Source organism: Nerophis ophidion, linkage group LG08 (genome assembly GCF_033978795.1).
Source record: "Nerophis ophidion isolate RoL-2023_Sa linkage group LG08, RoL_Noph_v1.0, whole genome shotgun sequence".
Classification (NCBI taxonomy): Eukaryota; Metazoa; Chordata; class Actinopteri; order Syngnathiformes; family Syngnathidae; genus Nerophis; species Nerophis ophidion.
In genome coordinates this window covers 48427983-48449529 of record NC_084618.1, presented here as the reverse complement: position 1 = coordinate 48449529, position 21547 = coordinate 48427983, and the positions used below count along the sequence as shown (strand labels likewise).

Sequence of the window (21547 nt, the reverse complement as noted above, 5' to 3'; positions counted from 1 at the left end):
TCGCAAATGCCCTGATATTTGGGTACCATTTACTCCGTCCAAATACCTTGCCCATGATAAATGGTTCAGAAGAAAGTAATGCTAACCAGAACAGACTTGACAATGAGGTATTTTCACTCCTGTTATGGATGGTTGCTGCCGGCCGTGAGCTCTATCATAAGGTTGAACTTGTCTATCAGGTCAGGCCTTCGCGTCACTCAGTTGATCCTTGTAGCTGAGCCATATTAGGGAGAGATTTGACTGACAAAGAGAAGGATTTCTTCTTCTTGCTGCAGGGAGGAACACACACAATTTGCAGCTTATTTTGCGGTAAGACTTTTTAGCAATGGAGGTATCTCTGTTTCATTTTTATAGAATAATAGGATTTGACCATGGTGTATTGCATCTGTCAGGGTTACTTTTTATCAGTAGACATTTATCACATAGGATAAGATAAGGCAGGGTAGTTTAGACTTTTATTATCACACAATGAGGAATTTATGTGGTTGCAGTACAGATATTAATAATCGTAATAGTCTTGTAGGCATTTTTGTCATTTGCTATTGCCAAAGAAGAGCCTTATATTCGCTTGTTCACAAACTGTGTGCACTGACCTCCAGGAGCGAGAAACAGCCCAGGTGTCGGAACAACGCTGTCTCCAGCTGGAAAAGACCCAACGTGAGCTGGAGCGACAACTATCGGGCCTGTCGGACCGTCTGGAGGAGGGGGAGTCTCGCTCAACTCAGCTGACCCGTCACAGAGACAAGCTGGAGGCAGAGTGTAACAACCTCAGGCAAGACCTGGACCAACTGGAGGGTGCCCTTAACGCATCTGAGCAGGATAGACAGGTAGATAATCTTTGGACTTCTTCCTAAGGGTTGATGTTGATACAGTAACTGCAATACTCGCAGCACTCACAGGGTATGGGTTTTAAAACAAATGCAATAATGGCCACCACACTAGTTACAGCTGCACACACAAATACAATAATACAGCTGTTTCTTGTGGTTTGCAGTGGTGAAAAACATTACCAAAATATACAACACAGTCTTTCTAATGCAGTACTTGCAATGCCTAAGCTAACCAAAACAAACACCTGTCTGTATTATCCAATGCAGTTCTACGCCACTGAAAAAAATCACAATAAAAAAGACGTTATTAATGAATACGTCAAAGTATGTGTAAAATAAAATCCAACCATTTTTTTTTTTTTTAAATAGAAGTGTACTGAATGAAGTGACTAGAATGTGTCAATGTTACAACTTCGGAAAAGGTAAATAAAATACATTATCCAGATAAGTTAGTCAATAAATCACCAGTAAATGATCTGCATTTAATCTTTCAATATCATTTGATGACTTCGTCCTATTTTCTCACATAATTCTGGTTCCTTAGAAATTCATGGAACTGTCAAACAAAGTCTTACAGATCAGGTCACCTTTCCCTGGGACCGAATGTGCCCGAATGCCGCTAAAATAGGCTCCAGCACCCCCCGCGACCTTAAAAGGGACAAGCGGTAGAAAATGGATGGATGAATTATTTTACTGTGGTTAATATCTTATTGTCTTATTAACTTTTACTCTGACTTGTTAATGTGACCTTGTATTTATTCTCTTCCTGGTCCTGTTTGCCATGTTGTGATTTGTATAGTTAATACTTTTTGTTTATTTTAAGGGATATGTAGATGCCACTCTCCATTTTTCTCTTTTACAAAACAAATCTACCTTCAAGTACAAATAAAGTCACCTTGAACCTTGAATCAATATTACTTGTTAAAGAAATGACATCATCTTGATGACAAGGAATATAAGAGACACAAGTCACAAAGACTAGATGCAGCTTGAAGTGTTTTTAAACAATTGATTATAACAACACTACATCAGCAAATTCAACGATGTTACGTCGTTAATTTCATGTATGGATCATCATGGATAAGGTACTGCGTGATTTATATTCAGAAATTAGTCCTGAATTGTGAAATTACTTTTATTACAATCGAATTCCGGTATCCTTTTTAATTGTATTTAGCTATCTGTTGTCTTACACGACATTTGTTCTTCACATGAATACTACACACAATATTAGGTGCATGTTGTTTTTCATTATTGAACGACAGTTATCAAATTTAGCTAAAAGGTTGGAACCAATCTGACAGTTGGACTTGAATATAAAAGTCTAGCACAATTTTTAATGAGAACATGTAATGAATGTCCTTTTCCAGCCAAATGCTAAAAACATTACCCCCAACAATTTTTTTCTGACTAAGTAATCTGTTTGGTCAACATTTTGACCGCATCTCAAAGTTCCAGGTAATTTGCTCAAACCAGTATGATGCCGTACGGGGGAGTGACATGTTTAACAATGTTTAGGACTAAGGATGTCCCAATACAAATCTTTTACTTCCGGTATGATACCGATATTTGAGCCCTGAGTATAAAGTACAGCCCATAAATTTGGACACACCTTCTCATTTCAATGCATTTTCTTTATTTTCATGACTATTTGTAAATTTTCACTGAAGGCATCAAAATTATGAAGGAACACATGTGGAGTTATGTTCTTAACAAAAAAAAGGTGAAATAACTGAAAACATGTTTTATATTCTAGTTTCTTCAAAATAGCCACTCTTTGCTCTGATTACTGTTTTTCACACTCTTGGCATTCTCTCGATGAGCTTCAAGAGGTAGTCAACTGAAAAGGTTTTCATTTCACATATGTCATAGTTTGGATTCCTTCAGTGACAATCGACAATGTAAAAATAGTCGTGAAAATAAAGAAAATGCATTGAAATGAGAAGGTGTGTCCAAACTTTTGGCCTGTACTGTACATAAATCATATATAATTTAATCCGTTTGTAGTGTGGAATGTTAGAAACTGTTTCATCAAATTAAATTACACTGAGAGCAATGGTAGGTGTGAAAAACATAACCAATTTATTGTTAACCGTCTCAAATTGACTTATGCAATCTAAGTTGAAGTTAAGTGGTAACTGTTTTTTTTTTTTGGTGTCTACAAGCTCACAATGCACTATGTTGAATGATGTGTACTCATTTGTTTCTGGATTATTTTTAATGTGCTTCTTGCTTTGGAAACTTTGTAAGTAATATGGACTGTAACTGACAGCTAATAGTTTATATTGATGAATGTCATTTTTTTTAAACTGCAATATTTTTCAATTAAGGACACTATTAGATATCTTATGTGCTATTGTGTGCTTGGCTGTTGTGCTTCTGTAGTTTACAATGTTTTCCCGTTTTACCCATTTGCCTAATTACGACTAGATGAAAGTTGATACATCACGATACTAGTTTTATCTGATTGATATCTGATATGAGTATCAGATCAGGATACCCCTAATTTAAGACAGACAAAAAGATGTCTTGTCAGAGAAGGATGAGGGTCAGACAAGTCTGCATGGTCCATTTTAGCTCTCAATAACAACACAAATAATTCAACATGTCGGTAATGAGCTCACGGCAACAACAAAAACAGCAATGTCACAGCATTAACCAACTAAATGGTGGATATTGGATTTGTCTTTGTTCCATTCACTTACCTCCTCCTAATTCTAGTTTGAGTAGCGTCTCTTCTTTAACCTGCATTTTGCAAAATGTTGAAATGAAGCTTGTAAAAGTGAAGTAAGTATGTAATGCAGCTGTACACCAGTTTCAACATCGCAGGTAAGGCGAGTAAGTGTGTTTTACTAAGCAGTTTTCTTTCGGACCAGTTAGTTCCTGGAACATCTGAAATAAACATCCTGGTCACCAGATGGTACTTTTCTGGCCTGGAGGTACATTTCACCTCGGTAATTCTGGAGGAATTGTAGTGAGGGTTTTCAAAAGCCCAGATAATTTGAAAGAAGCTTAAAAAGGGGCAAATGTTAAAGGTTTAATTCGGAAATCAAAACAGTAAAAAACGTATTCAAAAAACATATATTTTTTTAGTTATGCTTTTGATGAAAAAGCCGGAGGAAATCAAAATGGAAATAGCCTTTTGTTTTTTATTTCACTGTGTTTTGTTATAGATTTTGACCGAAAAGGACATTTTATTTTGAATATAAACCTATTATTGCTTATGACTGGACTCACTATAACAAACTGACCTTTGACTCAATAAAAAAAGGTACTTAAAGAGGAAGTGCACTTTTTTGGAATTTTGCCAGTTATTTTTATTTTTTTTATGTATTCTAAATATTAAACAAATGCGATCAAAAGTCCCCTTACAATGGCGCTTGTGGGAGCCGCTCTATTCTGCCTATAAAGCCCTTACAAAACATCTTAATCAAGGTTTTCTATACAGGATGTAAGTATATATGTAATGTACGTTTGTAGTAACAGGCAGATTTATAATAACATTTAATATTTGCGTATTTTGCTCATTTCAAGCATACGTGGAGCATTAATTACAAAAGATGTATCATGATGTTTGCTTTTTTTTTTTCAACAACATCACTGATTATTACTCACTGCAGACTTCATGAGAGCCAACACACATAATAGAACATCACTTATTGCACGTCTGCTGTCATTAGCCTGCCGACTGCTCGGATGTTCATATATTCTCATTTAGGTGAAGAATGACTCACAATCCTCCGAAGAAAAGGGGCACAAACCCAAGCGTCTTTTTATGTCGTTCTCGCTATTCTTGATTCTAAATTGGCTGTCAAAGTGTACAAACTTGCAGGAATACATCCTCGTCCTTCTACTTTTTGGGTGAGAGGTATGATTTATGATCTACAATAAAGTTTGACGAGAAAGGAAGCGAGAAAACAGCTGATCATTTGATCATGTCAACATTGTACACAAATTTGTGATCACGGCGCCGCTATAGCTTGTCTGTGTTAGTGCTTATAATATTAATACCACTAATACTTGGTTAATATTTAAGTCATGAAATATAAATGGAGTATTTTAGGCCATTTTTGGATGTTTTTTATCAGGTTTTATGGACGGAATAGAGGACCTCCCGTTGGCTCTCCTGTAAGCAGACTTTAACATATGTTTATTCACGAATTAGAATGCAGAAAATCAGTCCAAAATACTGTCATCGTCATGGGTTTCACAATGATTGTAAATGATAGGCAAAATTCCCCAAAAAAGTGCAGTTCCCTTTTAAGATTATTAACGCATTCAAGTACCCCTGGTCTAGCAAGTGTGCATGCAGCATACCCAGTATTTAACTTTGTGATATAATATTATATTAGTAGTAAGTAGTGCATTTAAATGAATGAGTTGGCCCAACGTAGGTACTGTGCTGTGCGGTTGTTCTTTTTTCAACACTTGAATTCCAGTATATCTTTCAAGTGTCATAATAGGTCGAAGCACTGATGTGTTGTATTCCCCTTCTCAGCAAGCGATGGAGGATCTACATAGTGAAGAGGAGAAGGTGAACCAGTTAACTGAAGAGAAAACCCAACTACAGATGCAAATAGAAGATGTAAGTACTTCATATCAATCCTATGTGAGACTAAAGTTCACAGCATGCATTATGTTTAAGATCATATCTACAGTATATATCGATAATGGATAGTGTATGCGGGCTTCTCGGTGAAACAGGGGTTAGTGCGTCTGCCTTACAATACGAAGGTCCTGCAGTCCTGGGTTCAATCCCAGGCTCGGGATCTTTCTGTGTGGAGTTTGCATGTCCTCTCCATGACCGCGTGGGTTCCCTCCGGGTACTCCGGCTTCCTCCCACCTCCAAAGATATGCACTTGGGGATAGGTTGATTGGCAACACTAAATTGGCCCTAGTGTGTGAATGTGAGTGCGAATGTTGTCTGTCTATCTGTGTTGGCCCTGTGATGAGGTGGCGACTTGTCCAGGGTGTATGCTGCCTTCCGCCCGATTGTAGATGAGATAGGCGCCGGCGCCCCCCTCGACCACAAAAGGGAATAAGCGGTAGAAAATGGATGGATGGATGGGATAATGTATGCAAAGGTATTAAAACCATAATATCCCTCCATCCATCCATCCATCCATTTTCTACCGCTTATTCCCTTTTGGCGTCGCGGGGGGCATTGGCGCCTATCTCAGCTACAATCGGGCGGAAGCCAGGGTACACCCTGGACAAGTCGCCACCTCATCGCAGGGCCAACACAGATAGATAGACAACATTCACTCTCACATTCACTCCACTGAGGCTATTCAGTTTCACTTGAATCTGCGTCTTGTTCTTAAAGACACCTTTATTTGATCATTTTGTTAATTCAGCCGTTAAGTTTTGCACATCATGTAATAATGGCAACTTTCTGAGAAGAACGCATTCCTTCTAAATTAATTTCATAAATTATGTAACATGTAAAACCAAAAAAAAAAGCGGAAGTGGTACCAAAAATGATAAAAAGTAGAAAGTAGATGGATGAACTAAGCAAATACATGACTGTTGTGTTGCATGGTGTGCTCCTAGCTGGAGTATGAGCTGGAAATGGAGCGTTGTCAGCGTGAAGAGCTGGAGAAAAACAACAGGAAGGAGGAGGGTGACAGCGCAAGTACTCTGGACAATCTGGAAGAAGTGGAGAAAATAAAGAGTAGTCTGGAAGAGATCATCAAAAGGTCAGTATTGCTCGTGTACTGGAATACAAAAATCTTTGCATGTTATTTGTGTGCAGATATTTTTTGTTGTGGTGAACCTTTTCAAATCCAGATGATACTCATTCTACATGGGTAAAAATTCAAATGTGAACCGATACAGTATGTTAGTGCTCAGTATTAGGAGACACACTTTTACCAACCAACCAATTCACTAAATGGTTCTAAATACAGTGCGACCTTGTTTTCTGCCCCAATTTTGTATATTTCCACCCAAATTTTCCCCGGTAATTGTATGCCATTTCGGTAAACGTATGGCCAACATTTTGCGTAGCAAACTAGTCTGTTTGCCCATGTATCATTTCTTGTACTTGATTGCCCAAACAAAGAATCCCACACATTACAAACGCCTATCTCTCTGTTTTTTTTAATTCAGTGTGACTGCAAAATAACCCACCGTTGGGCCAAGTATGTAATAATCGCCGGTTTAGATGGCGGTTCATGGCGATTCGGCAAACACCAAACACAAAACCTGGTCGTCTTTCGCTCATTCGCCATGAACCCGGAAAACCGCAGAGGCCCAAAAAAAACATTTTACGTAACATTTTTCCTGGTGGTCTTGGCAGTTCGAATTGGGACTTGTTCAAAGAGCAGCAGCCTCCGTATTTGCACCACAAAATCCATGATAATACTGTTTACACCGCGATAATCCTCCAGTCACAAAGTATCTTCACATAGGTAGCAGCGTAGATAAACAAGGAAGCGTCACGGGCTCATCAAGTAGCAACAAGGAGGCACTGCGTTTGATGTGGAGTAGAGGGTGGTGAGATTTGTGGTATTGGCGCAGTGTTCAAAAGGTGCAGAGAAAAACGTTCTGCCTTCGTTGGAACACGGATCATGAACTGCCATCCAACTGTTAATATTCGAACGCCTCTTTAGGGCTGTACCTGCAAAAAAGTGTTCATTTTATTGCTAACACATAGCAAATCCACATGCAAACCACGAAGTGCAAAAATGAAACAGGGAAAGGGACGGGGAGATTCAATAGAACTCGGGTCTCAAACTCAATTTACCTGGGGGCTACGAGAGGCAGAGTCTGGGTGGGGCTGAAAAGCTTTGTTAAAATCTTTTTAATTTTCTCAAATGTCTTTATTTGTGTTCTTTTAACACAAAATAAGATGAAAACATAAATAAAAAATATATTTCAATTCCACTTTGTGTCCCTTTCGTGTTTAGCCGACGCACAGAGAATGTCTCAAAGCATGGAAAACGTCATTTCCGTAATGCACGCCATTTCCGATTTTTTTCCTTTACAGGAGCCTAGCGGTCAGTGGATAATAGCCTGGTAACAGTCGCCCTTGTTTTTGCGCTCCTTGGTCATGTTTTTCATGATGACATGAACTGGACATAAGTTATATATTACATTGTAATTAGATTAGATTAGATAGTACTTTATTTATTCCGTCAGGAAAATTACAATTTTCAGCACAATTCCATTCAAGATCAGACAAACATTACAGGGAGACAGAACAGGATCGCTGACGGGTCTGCCGGCTTCCAGCGCCCCTTACAAAAAAGATGAGATACAGGTAAACAAGGGGGGGGGATGGGAGAAAAAAATTGAAAATTTAAATGAAATAAAAAAATCGGTCTTAGCCTGGGCCCTGGAGAAGGGGTGCAGACTGAGCCCAAGAGATTGTATGTATGTTCCAAATAAACTGACACCGACCAACCAACCACCACCGTGCCATTTGTAGATGGTTAAAAGTGCCGGAATATCGAGTGCAAAAAGGTGACTGCTCCCGGAATGTTATCCGCCATGATGTTACTGGAAAAAGAAGCGGAAATGACACTGTGCATGGGAACAAAAACAAACATTTAAAATCTCAAACATTTAAAATCTCAAAAATAACTATATGTAGTGTTCATCGTGTGTGAGGCAATACAAATAATAAATAATGACTCACAAATAACGGCGTGAGCCTGTAATTGGCCCTGGTTATTGGGGACTGTTATTGTTGCTGCAGACTACATTAGGTTACATTGAGTTCCTTTTACTTTCCCGCCGCGCACGCATCACTTTGATTTAATTTGTCAGAGAGCGATATACACGTGTCACACCCACTGTGGCACAGCTCGGGTCACGTTCATTGCGCAAGACACATCACCTTTGCTCCTGATGGGTCGTGGTTAGTGCCTTGCAAGGCAGCTCCCGCTATCGTGTGTGAATGTGTGTGTGAATAGAAAAACGTGGTAATAGTGTCAAAGCGCTTTGAGTACCTTGAAGGTAGAAAAGCGCTATACAAATATAAACCAACAACAACATTGTTTTGATTTTTTTTCCTGTTGTCCCTAATGTAGTGACAGCTTCTGTTTTTTTGTATTTCTGCCCAAGCTGGAGGTGCAGCTGCAGGACACCAACATCTGATTCTTATCAACCTTTCCTATTTATTCCCTTCAGTTGTTTGTTTTATTGCTGGTTACTGTTAATGCTGCAGGCCTTCATGTCCTGGAGGCCCGCCTGATTGCCTGCTCATCGTGTTTTGTGATTTTGTGCCCGAGCTTTTGTCTCGTTGACTTTTTGTTCGATTGGCATCATAGTTTTTGATGTTTGAATTATTAACGCTGTGGACAAGAAAAGATTTGTCGCACGCGCCACTTTTGTCCTCGCTGCTTTCTGGGATCCACCACAGTAAGTCACGAAATATACGTATAACGTCCCGCTGGGTAGCAAATTCAAATACCTTTTTTTTGAAAGTGTTGTGAACGCAGCACGCTCGGATGAACGTTGGTGTGTGCACAATATAAAAGAGGCAGCCAGTCACAAGAAAACTCCATGACACTGCTGCTGTAACTTTCAATCATTGAGATATAATTCTCGGCTTGCATCAAGCCTCGTCGATGTCCCGCTCCCGACAGTGGTTGGTAGGTTCGTAAATTTTTGCACACAACACCGCAAAATGCCATTCATGTAAAACTTATGGGCCGCACTAACATTACACTTTCATAATAAGATGGGAAATGCAAAATATTGTTTTTGGGGCCGCAAGTTTGACACCCCTGCAATAGAATGTAACATAAAGGTTACATTCAAAATAGGACAGTAATGAACCTGCGGGGCTTAAAGGCCTACTGAAATGCGATTTTCTTATTTAAACGGGGAGAGCAGGTCCATTCTAAGTGTCATACTTGATCATTTCGCTATATTGTCATATTTTTGCTGAAAGGATTTAGTAGAGAACATCGACGATAAAGTTTGCAACTTTTGGTGCTGATAAAAAAGTCTTTACCGGAAGTCGCAGACAATGACATCACAAGGGTGAGGGCTCCTCACGTCCTCACATTGTTTATAATGGGAGCCTCCAGCAGCAAGAGCTATACGGACCGAGAAAACTACAATCATCCCATTAATTTGAGCGAGGATGAAAGATTTGTGGATGATGTTATTGATAGCAAAGGACTATAAAAAAAAAAGAAAAAAAAAGGGGGGAATTGCATTGGGACGGATTCAGATATTTTGAGACACTTTACTAAGATAATTATGGGAAATCCCTTATCTTTTTATTGTGTTGCTAGTGTTTTAGTGAGTTTAAATAGTACCTGATATTCGGAGGGGTGTGTCCACGGGTGTCTTGAGGCCATTCTCTGAGGGAAGTCGACGGCAGCTGCATGGACGGCGCAAGCTCAGCTGATCTCTTTTCCACAATTTTTTCACCGGAACCTGCCGGTTGACAAGTGGTCGGGAACCATGTTCGCTTGACCGCTCTGATCCATAGTAAAGCTTCACCTCCGGGAATTTTAAACAAGGAACCACCGTGTGTTTGTGTGGCCAAAGGCTAAAGCTTCCCAACTCCATCTTTCTACTTTGACATCTCCATTATTAATTGATCAAATTGCAAAAGATTCAGCAACATAGATGTCCAGAATACTGTGTAATTGCGCGATGAAAAGAGACAACTTTTAGCCGCAAATGGTGCTGGCTAATATGTCCTCTACAGTCCGTGACGTCATGCGCATTCGTCATCATTCCGTGACGTTTTCAAGAAGAAACTCCGCGAGAAATATAAAATTGCTATTTAGTAAAGTAAACCGGCCGTATTGGCATGTGTTGCAATGTTAATATTCCATCATTGATATATAAACTATTAGACTGCGTGGTCGGTAGTAGTGGGTTTCAGTAGGCCTTTAAGAACCCCTCTGATTATTAATTGCACACAGCTGCACACCACAGCTTCCTCCGATAGGAATACAGGGACTGCATTCAACAGAAAAAAGGAAACAGATGTGTCAGAAGCAGCACAGGAGAAGATGTAATGGAAAAAGACATTATTAGTGTGACACTATCATAAAGAAGTTGAAACAAATTATGGAAAACCAACTTTTCTTACCAAATGTTACATGATTTGGTGTATTTGGGATCCCTACAAGTCCAGAAAACTTGAAATCTAACCATGGAGACATGACGGAGATATTTATAAAATAATCTTTGCTTCTTCTTAACTTCCCGAGCCGCTTGGAATTTGAGACGATTGGTGATATATGTTGCCTTGGCTGCGTCAGATATCTCCATATGGTTTTTAATGATTTACAAAAAAGAAGGAACACTGACCGCAAAAAACAAATGTTTTGAAATAACTTAAAATTCAGACAGTGACTATCTGGAAAGTTCTAACCACCCTCAACATTCTGCATTCTTGAACCAATGGAACTGATGAGATTTGCCTGAGATAAAACATTAGAATATGTAAAAGAAATGTCAAAAGTCAGATTTTTTTTGTCATGACTTGTTTTGCTTTCGTTATAGTTTTCCTATAATGGATGTCTATTTCGGTTTCAGCGCTGCCTTAGTTATCATAGTTTTCGTGGGCGCTGATTTTTTGCACTTGCCTCTGATTAGTGGTCCTGATCTCTAATCAGAGAGGTATTTATACCTGCCTCGCCATCTACTCAGTCTAGTGGTCTTGTTTGTTCTTGGCAATTGTTATGTTTGCTCTTACAGCTATATGCTACGGCTAAGGTTTGTTATTGTCATTGTGACATGATTTTCTACCTGGCCTTGCTTGTGATTTACGTTTGACGCCCAGGGGCACGACTTCATGGATCTTTCTGTGGTTTGGAAACACCACACCATGCCGAAAAGCAACAGTTTTATTGGGAGTTTAGAATAACTGTACTTCATAAATAATTAAACTTGAAAAACTGTTTTGCTTAGTCAAAGTTAAAGTACCACTGATAGTCACACACACACGGGGTGTGGTGAAATTACTCTGCATTTGACCCATCCCCTTGTTCCACCCGCTGGGAGGTGAGGGGAGCAGTGAGCAGCAGTGGTGGCCATGCACAGGAATCATTTTGGTGATTTAACCCACAATTCCAAACCTTGATGCTGATTGCCAAGCAGGGAGGCAATGGGTCCCATTTTTATAGTCTTTGGTGTGACTCGGCCGGGGTTTCAACTCACGACCCAACGATTTCAGGGCGGACACTCTAACCACAAGGCTATGTAATTTTTAATAGGGAAAAAAAGAACATCTATTGTCAAAAAAAATAAAATTCCAAACAGTTAAAAGTGGCTTATCAGACACAAAACTGTAGATATTTCAAAGAATATAACTTATTAAAAAAACAAGATAAAAGTTTGCACACAGACAGATGAAACCATGAACTATTCTGACAAGCAGAACATTTGATGAAAAGGTAAACTTTAGATTACGTGAGTAAATTCTGTCAATTTTTCATTGAACTGAGGACTGTTGCGATTCACAGTGAAAAGTGGCATATCAGCATTTTTTTTCTATTGTAGCAGACACTTAATGTGAAGAGAATTCAAACTAAACCCAGACGTATACAATGAATAGGATATATTAAAAACGAGATACAACTTTGCACACAGACAGATGAAACCATGAAATGTTCTGGCATGCAAAATATTTGATTCAATTAAGGTCATCTTTAGATTATGTGAGTAAATTTTGTCAATTAATTTTTCGTTGAACTGAGGACTGTTGCGATTATATTCATTTTAAAAATATTTCCAAACCATTGGAGCATGTAAACATCGAGTCATTTTTCTGTAATGAACCTCCCCTGAAGCACTGATGCTTTGGCTGCAAGACGTCTTGCCTGTTCAGGTGTGCTGCCCCCGACATGCACCCACTAATAGAGCAAACAGAGTCAACCACTGTAACAATTGTAATAACACACACACACACACCAATGAACAGTTTAATCTGTGTTATCATGTTTAAACATGCAGGTCGTTTTTGTTAAAAGGTCCTCTTGTCACTGTGATCATTAATAAACGGCATGAGTCACTGTTGCTAAGTTACTATGTTTTTCAAACAGTCCATAGCTTTAGTTGATATGAAACATGTCAATCATTTCAGTTTTGTTTCATTCTGTTCACATTACATGTGGGTCATGGAACATACAGTGCGTCGTTATTGTGTTACACTGAACATACAATTTGCACACAGAGATTCAACACAAAAACTTAAAAGTCTTAAAAGAAATAATATATTTATTGTTTAGTTAGTAGTTTGCAGTGGTGTAAAACTGCAAATAATGTGACATGTATTTAGGAAAAAGAAAAGTTTGAATACCTGCAACTATCACAGCACTTGAACTAAAATGAAAAGATTGAATGAATAACCCTGTAATTTGTTCCATTACATGTGACAATAGTGACTAGTTAACAAAGGGAATTTGAGTCAAGGTGAAGACATTTTCTTAATAAAGGCTTGTCTTACTTTATGAAAGGTAATAAAAGATCCCTTCCAGGCACGTCACTCCTACCATGAATCTGATCTCTATCTTACAAATTGGTTTTGTGTCAGACTTATTGGTGTAACAACATTTCTACATCCTTTCCAACATGTCACAAGTCTAAACATATCGCTGTTGGTTTAAGACGTGGTAGCAAGGTCTATGCAGGGCATCTCTGATGTAGGTCGTGGTATACTATTATTATTATTATTGTCTTATTGTGAAGCAGATGTTAACTATGTTTATCCTTTTTTTGTTTTTTTACAAATACAGAGTGAGTGTGAATGTTGTGTGTCTATCTGTGTTGGCCCTGCGATGAGTTGGCGACTTGTCCAGGGTGTACACCACGTTCCGCCTGATTGTAACTGAGATAGGCACCAGCACCCCCCGCGACCTCAAGGGGAATAAGCGGTAAAAAATGTATGTATATATATATATATATATATATATATATATATATATATATATATATATATATATATATATATATATATATATATATATATATATATATATATGTATATATATATATATGTATGTGTATATATATATATATATGTATATATATATATGTATGTATATATATATATATATATATATATATATGTATATATATATATATGTATGTGTATATATATATATGTATATATATATATATGTATGTGTATATATATATATGTATATATATATATGTATGTATATATATATATATATATATATATATATACATATATTTATGTATGTATATATATATATATATATATATATATATATATAATGGGCTTCACAATGGAAGAGGGGTCAGTGCGTCTGCCTCACAATACGAAGGTCCTGCAGTCTTGTGTTCAATCCCAGGCTCGGGATCTTTCTGTGTGGAGTTTGCATGTTCTCCCCGGGAATGCGTGGGTTCCCTCCGGGTACTCTGCCTTCCTCCCACTTCCAAAGACATGCACCTGGGGATAGGTTGATTGACAACACTACATTGGCCCTAGTGTGTGAATGTGAGTGTGAATGTTGTCTGTCTATCTGTGTTGGCCCTGCGATGAGGTGGCGACTTGTACACCAGGGTGTACTCCGCCTTACGCCCGATTGTAGCTGAGATAAGCGCCAGTGCCCCTCGCGACCCCAAAAGGGAATAAGCGGTAGAAAATGGATGGATGGATGGATATATATATATGTGTGTATATATATATATATATATATATATATATATACATATATACATATATACATATATACATATACATATATGTGTATATGTGTATATATATGTGTATATATGTATATATGTGTATATATATGTATATATGTAAACATGTATGTATATACATGTATACATGTATGTATATGTATGTATATATATGTACTTATGTATATATATGTATGTATGTATATAGATATATTTATACCAGAGGTGGGACCAAGTCATTGTTTTGCAAGTCACAAGTAAGTCTCAAGTCTTTGCCCTCAAGTCTCGAGTCAAGTCCCGAGTCAAGTCCAAAGTCAATACTGGAAAGTCTCAAGTCAAGTCCCAAGTCCTGCATTTTGGGTTTCGAGTCATTTCAAGTCTTTTTAACCACAGACTAATGATATATGTACACAGATTGTGTATGCTTTTAAAACGCTGTATGTATTTATTATAAAAAAAACAGTGCCGACATTGCACTTCATAATAACACTATTAACCAATTATTCTAAACATTTAACTCATTCCTTTACAGTATAAACACATTTGAAAAAACAAGTGCAACTGTACTTATTTGCACAAAAGTGTCAACATTGTATTTCCATGGAATATTGCATTGTAACTAGTTCATCAGCAGTTTATGTCATGTTGTCACCTTATCTCATTGATCTCATCTCATACTGTATGTGTTTGTGTGCGTACACATGAAAAACATAACAAATACATGAACATAACAATGAACAGTGCTGTACTTGTTAGATGTCAGGGTTCTATGGAATATGTACACATATTCTTAATATAGTATACATTTTAACTGACCTTAATTTGACTATGTTTGTCTTTTTGTAGGTGGCTAAAATACGCGGTGCTGCTGACCGCCGTCTAACGTTACGTTACTGTGTGTGATACATTCATTAACGTAACATTATGTGTAGGTACCTCATACAACCCTGCTTGAAAAAAAATCACTTGACAATAAGTATGAATAAGGTAGCAGTGGACGCAACAGATTGCCGTGTTTGCAATGACGTTATAACCATAGACATCTTATAAGTAGACGCAGAATTGGCTGCTGAGACGCAAGCAATTTGGCCGCCATCTTGAAGTGGTGATGAGGAGCCGGCAAGCAGCCTAAACTAACAGTTGACAGGTAGAAAACAAAGTTGCTGGGCTGGTATTCAGCGTTTTCCTGCTCAATTGAGCGGACTGTTGAAAATAGGAATTGGAGGATTACTTTTCACAAGTAAGAATTTACATTAACATACTCTTGGTTGTATTTTGTGAAAAGAATATTACCACAGAGTTAAGCAGGAGCAAAGAACTACAATATTTGTATGTGAAAATCACAAAGAAATCTTCTGGGGGAGGATGACCCCCCTACAGGTGTTTACAAACTTTCAGCCCCACCTAAAACAAAATTCACCAGCCACCATTGATTATGATGCATTCTCATTTTATTGTAACCACAGATAAGTCTTCACGTAACAATATTCAAATACTAACTTTCTTGAGTAAGACAGAATTTGGTTTTATTGTGAATCCAGTGAAACAGATTGGTGGTTTTAGCTGACATAAAAACTTTCAGGTGTTTATATATGTTTAAGTATTTGGCAGACACTTTTATCCAAAGCAACATACATGAAAAATACATATAAAACAATCACTGTAAACATGATCATTTAAAGGAATAATGTAATAGAAAATATCAATAAAAAGTGTCAAGACCGAATAAACTCTCTGCTGTTGCAGCAACAGAGATAAAGTGGTTCCCAGCCTTTTTCCAGTGATGTAACTCCTGTGAACATTTTTTTCATTCAAGTACCCCCTAATCAGAGCAAAGCATTTTTGGTTGAAAAAAGAGATAAAGAAGTAAAATACAGCACTATGTCATCAGTTTCTGATTTATCAAACTGTATAACAGTGCAAAATATTGCTCATTTGTAGTGGTCTTTCTTGAACTATTTATTAAAAAAAAGATGTAAATATAACTAAAAACTTGTTGAAAAATAAACAAGTGATTCAATTATAAATGCAGATTTCTCCACATAGAAGTAATCATCAACTTAAAGTGCCGTCTTTGGGGATTGTAAATAGAGATCCATCTGGATTCATCAACTTCATTCTAAACATTTCTTCACACAAAAGAAATCTTTAACATGAATATTTATGGAACATGTCCACAAAAAAATCTAGCTGTCAACACTGAATATTGCATTGTTGCATTTTGTTTCACAGTTTATGAATTCACATTCATATTTTGTTGAAGTATTGTTCAATAAATATATTTATAAAGGATTTTGAATTGTTGCTATTTTTAGAATATTAAAAAAAATATAATGTACCCCTTGGGATACCTTCAAGTACCCCCATTTGAGAACCTCTGGTCTATAGGTCCGTAAAATATATAGATATCTAATGTATTCATACATTGTTTATCTAGGATATACACATGTATATACAACCTAATCATATTGTTTCTTCAACTTCAAAATAGCTGATTGTTTTTTTCCCCTTCTCTGGGATTATATTCCCAGTTTTGATGTCAGACGTCTGGTCACTTATAGCATATAAGAATATTCTATTACTGTTAAGCAAATTATGAAAATGCCAAGACATGTGTCCTTTATCATAGTTACACGTATGACAAAAAAGCGCATGAATATAAGTGGTATTCAGTGAGTTAATATGAATTAAATGCGCTGACAGTTCATTGCTCTGAGTGGAGGGGATCACCACTCCAAGATGGCGGCTCCGCGTCACGTCAGCGGCAATAGGCAGTAGCACTCAATGCTGCGTCTACTTATAAGATGTCTATGGTTCTAACGTTAGCAGTGAGTTTACAGCCTCACTCATTTAACTACACAGCAAATAAAAGTCACATTACTCAGCCAATAAACTTTAGCTTACATTCAAAACTTACCCTTCTTTGTGCATCTTCAAATGTCGAACGAAGTTGTAAATTGATGCGTCTCCGTCTGTAATCTTCCAACCGCATGTTTTGCATACGGCAATTCCTGTTTTGTTGACCAAGTCGTACTTTTAATACCCGAACGAAACACTTTATGGCATAATTTTCTTCACTTATTCTTCTGTTGTTTGAAAGCTCTTCTTTGTTGGTTTTCCTGCAATTTGATTGGATGAATGCTGTGTGACGAAAACAACGTGGATGTGATTTGATTGGCTGTTGTACTGACAGGTAGCGCACAGGCTGTCATCGCACACACGCTGACAAACACACGTACAAAATGGAAGATACGGAGCGCTCCTGAATAACTTTTTAATCGTTGGGTTTTGGGGAAAGTAGCAAGTCATGTCAAGTCAAAAGGCTCAAGTCCAAGTCGAGTCACAAGTCATTGATGTTAAAGTCTAAGTCGAGTTGCAAGTCTTTTTACATTTTGACAAGTCGAGTCTAAAGTCATCAAATTCATGACTCGAGTCTGACTCGAGTCCACACCTCTGATTTATACATATATGTATATACTGTGTATATATATATATATATATATATATATATATATATATATATATATATATATATATATATATATATATATATATATATATATATATATATATATATAAATTGTAGCTGAGATAGGCACCAGCGCCCCCCGCGACCCCAAAGGGGAATAAGCGGTAGGAAATGGATGGATGTATATATATATATATATATATATATATATATATATATATATATATATATATATATATATATATATATATATATATATATATATATATATATATATATATATATATATATATATAATATTTTTGGGGACCGATTTTTTTATTTTATTTTATTTTATTTTAATCTCTTATTTTTTTTCTCCCATTCCCCCCACTTCTCACTTTTTTTGTAAGGGGTGCCGGAAGTTTGCAGACCCGTCAGCGATCTTGTTCTGTCTCCCTGTAATGTTTGTCTGATCTGGAATGGGATTGTGCTGAAAATTTTAATTTTTCCTGAAAGAACTCTCCTGAAGGAATAAATATTGGACCTAAACTGGCAAAAAAAATCCTAATTAATGATGAACAGCCCATGGAATATACTGAAAAAAATCCTCATTCGATGTTCCTTACTCCGACTGTCGAAAAGGAAGTCTTGGAGGTTATTCAGGAAAGCAAGAACAAAACATCACGTGACATTTATGACCTCGACATGAGGACGGTTCGGAACGTAGCGGAATAAATTATCAAACCATTCACACACATCTGCAATTTATCTTTTCGACTTGGACAATTTCCTTCACAAATGAAATTCTCAAAAGTCATCTCATCTTCAAATCTGGAGACAAATACCACTTCACAAATTACCGGCCCGTCTCCCTTCTGCCACAGTTATCTAAAATATTGGAAAAATTATTTGATAATAGACTACGTGGCTTCATTGAAAAGCACAAATAATTATCTGATTGTCAATATGGGTTCCAATAAAATAGATCAACTTCAGTAGCTTTAACTGATTTAATAGAGAACATTACTAATGTTATCGAGAAGAATACATTTGTTATAGGAATTTTCATTGACCTGCAAAAGACTTTCGATATCATTGACCACCAGATTTTGGGAAATAAACTGGAAAACTATGGCATAAGGGGATTGGCAGTGAAATGGCTGGAGAGCTACTTAAATGAGAGACAGCAGATTGTTCAGACCAACCAACATCAATCTACACTTATGAACATAACGTGTGGAGTCCCCCAGGGCTCGATACTGGGACCCACACTATTTATAATATATATCAACGAAATATGTAAAGTATCAACACTATTGAAGTTCAGCTGCACTTTACTTACGGCAATGCCTCTGACGATTAACAGGAAATTCACATAGTCAATAATGTGGCCAATTGTCATGACCCTACACCAAATACACAGACACAGATCAAGAAAGAATAATAAAATAAATGTCACGATCCGCACAGCGGATTGTTTATTGTTTTGCCGTTTATATGTGTTTGTTCATGTTTAGTTCTGGACTCTGCCGATTCGTTGTGTTTGAGCACTTCCCCGTTTGTTTAGTCACCATGGCAACGTAGTGTGCTCCTCCTCACGGGCTCCTGTCACACACCTGTTTTTGATTATTATTTGTGTATTTAAGCCCACCTGATTCCTCAGTTCGTCCTCGGCTCATTATTTACTAACGGCAACAATCACGTATGTATCCTCTGCTTTAGTTGTGCTAAGTTTCGTCTTAGCTTCGCGTGCGTTCGGCACGTCACCTTTTTGGACCCTTTTTGTATCCTGCTAAGTTTAGCGTTAGCTTCCGTGCATAGGCACGCGCTTTATTTTTCCACTTTTGTGTCAGTGTTCTTTTGTTTGATTACATTAAAATCAGTTTCTTACCTGTACTCCTGCTGACTGGTCGTTGTGCAGCCACGAAGTGGCAACTCCGCGCAACAAGTGCGCCGAACGCGTGACAGAATGAGCCGAGCCAAAAGCCACTTGCACTCCTCCAGCCCCAGCAAGAACAGGTGTTCCTCTCCGATGAGGAAAAATTGGAGATCTTCCGGGAGCTCCGAGCAGACTCTTGTCCATGGGAGAGCGAGGACGACATTGAGCTGCCGGAAGAGGATCTCCCGGCCGAAGCAGTGGTGGCCTGGGAGCTATTCATGGCGAGGATAGCGGACGCAGTGGAACGCTTTCGCTCCCAGTCTCAAGCCACCCCGACATTCCCCTCAGCGCGCTGCACTCCGCGCGGTGACGTCACACCACCCAGGAGGAGAGGACTCCAGCGGCGGCCAGGCGCCGCGCAGGGGCGTGCACAAAGGAAGTGCAGGACTCTCCCCTCAGCACCGACTGCCAGGTGCTTTCCATGTGGCTTTTCCTCCCCGGCGCCTGCTGCAAATCTGCCTGAGGGACGCATGTGGCGCACACTCACAAGGCCAGCTCCCAGGCTTCCAAGCGCCCACCCATCCATGCCCTCGACTGCCTCCAAGCTCGCACAAATGCCCCCCCCCACCAGCTCCATCTGGCATCTGGAATCTGCTTCCTGAGGGGGGTGGGCAAGGCTGATGGTGTGTCAGTGGCACAGGCAGACCTCCTTCCATTGAGGTTGCTGCCTCCCTGCCGCTGGCTCCGCCCGCACCAACAGAAGAGCCACCTGCACCAATGCTAGCACCTAGCCCAATGACAAGTCCATGTCCAAGGCTATCCCCAGTGCCAGCACCACGTCAACCTCAAACGCCAAGTCCACGGCTAAGGCTAATCCCAGTACCGGCACCACGCCAACCTCTCACGCCGGCACCACGCCGGGCTCGACTTCAAAGTCCAGGTGCAAGCCGGCCTTCGAGTCCAAGTCCGGGTGGAAGCCGGCCTTCGAGTGCAAGTTCGGGTGCAAGCCGGCCTCCGAGTGCAAGTTCGGGTGCAAGCCGGCCTCCGAGTGCAAGTCCGGGTGCAAGCCGGCCTCCGAGTGCAAGTCCGGGTGCAAGCCGGCCTCCGAGTGCAAGTCCGGGTGCAAGCCGGCCTCCGAGTGCAAGTCCGGGTGCAAGCCGGCCTCCGAGTGCAAGTCCGGGTGCAAGCCGGCCTCCGAGTGCAAGTCCGGGTGCAAGCCGGCCTCCGAGTGCAGGTCCGGGTGCAAGCCGGCCTCCGAGTGCAAGTCCGGGTGCAAGCCGGCCTCCGAGTCCAAGTCCGGGTGCAAGCCGGCCTCCGAGTCCAAGTCCGGGTGCAAGCCGGCCTCCGAGTCCAAGTCCGGGTGCAAGCCGGCCTCCGAGTCCAAGTCCGGGTGCAAGCCGGCCTCCGAGTGCAAGTCCGGGTGCAAGCCGGCCTCCGAGTCCAAGTCCGGGTGCAAGCCGGCCTCCGAGTCCAAGTCCGGGTGCAAGCCGGCCTCCGAGTCCAAGTCCGGGTGCAAGCCGGCCTCCGAGTGCAAGTCCAGGTGCAAGCCGGCCTCCGAGTGCAAGTCCAGGTGCAAGCCGGCCTCCGAGTGCAAGTCCGGGTGCAAGCCGGCCTCCGAGTGCAAGTCCGGGTGCAAGCCGGCCTCCGAGTGCAAGTCCGGGTGCAAGCCGGCCTCCGAGTGCAAGTCCGGGTGCAAGCCGGCCTCCGAGTGCAAGTCCGGGTGCAAGCCGGCCTCCGAGTGCAAGTCCGGGTGCAAGC

The 21547-nt window shown here is 39.6% G+C and overlaps 1 protein-coding gene across 4 annotated transcripts in view; it reads left to right on the top strand.

Annotated features, from left to right (window-relative positions):
* The window catches only part of LOC133557864 (myosin-16), a 138882-nt gene that overhangs the window by 25766 nt on the left and 91569 nt on the right, over positions 1-21547 (top strand). For 3 of the 4 annotated variants that reach the window (XM_061908734.1, XM_061908736.1, XM_061908733.1), the window contains 3 exons: positions 600-827; positions 5329-5415; positions 6384-6529. In XM_061908734.1, the coding sequence (XP_061764718.1) occupies positions 600-827; positions 5329-5415; positions 6384-6529 (461 nt within the window). Of the gene's footprint in view, positions 1-200; positions 310-599; positions 828-5328; positions 5416-6383; positions 6530-21547 lie in introns of those variants that run through there. The other variant, XM_061908735.1, reaches the window with a different exon arrangement.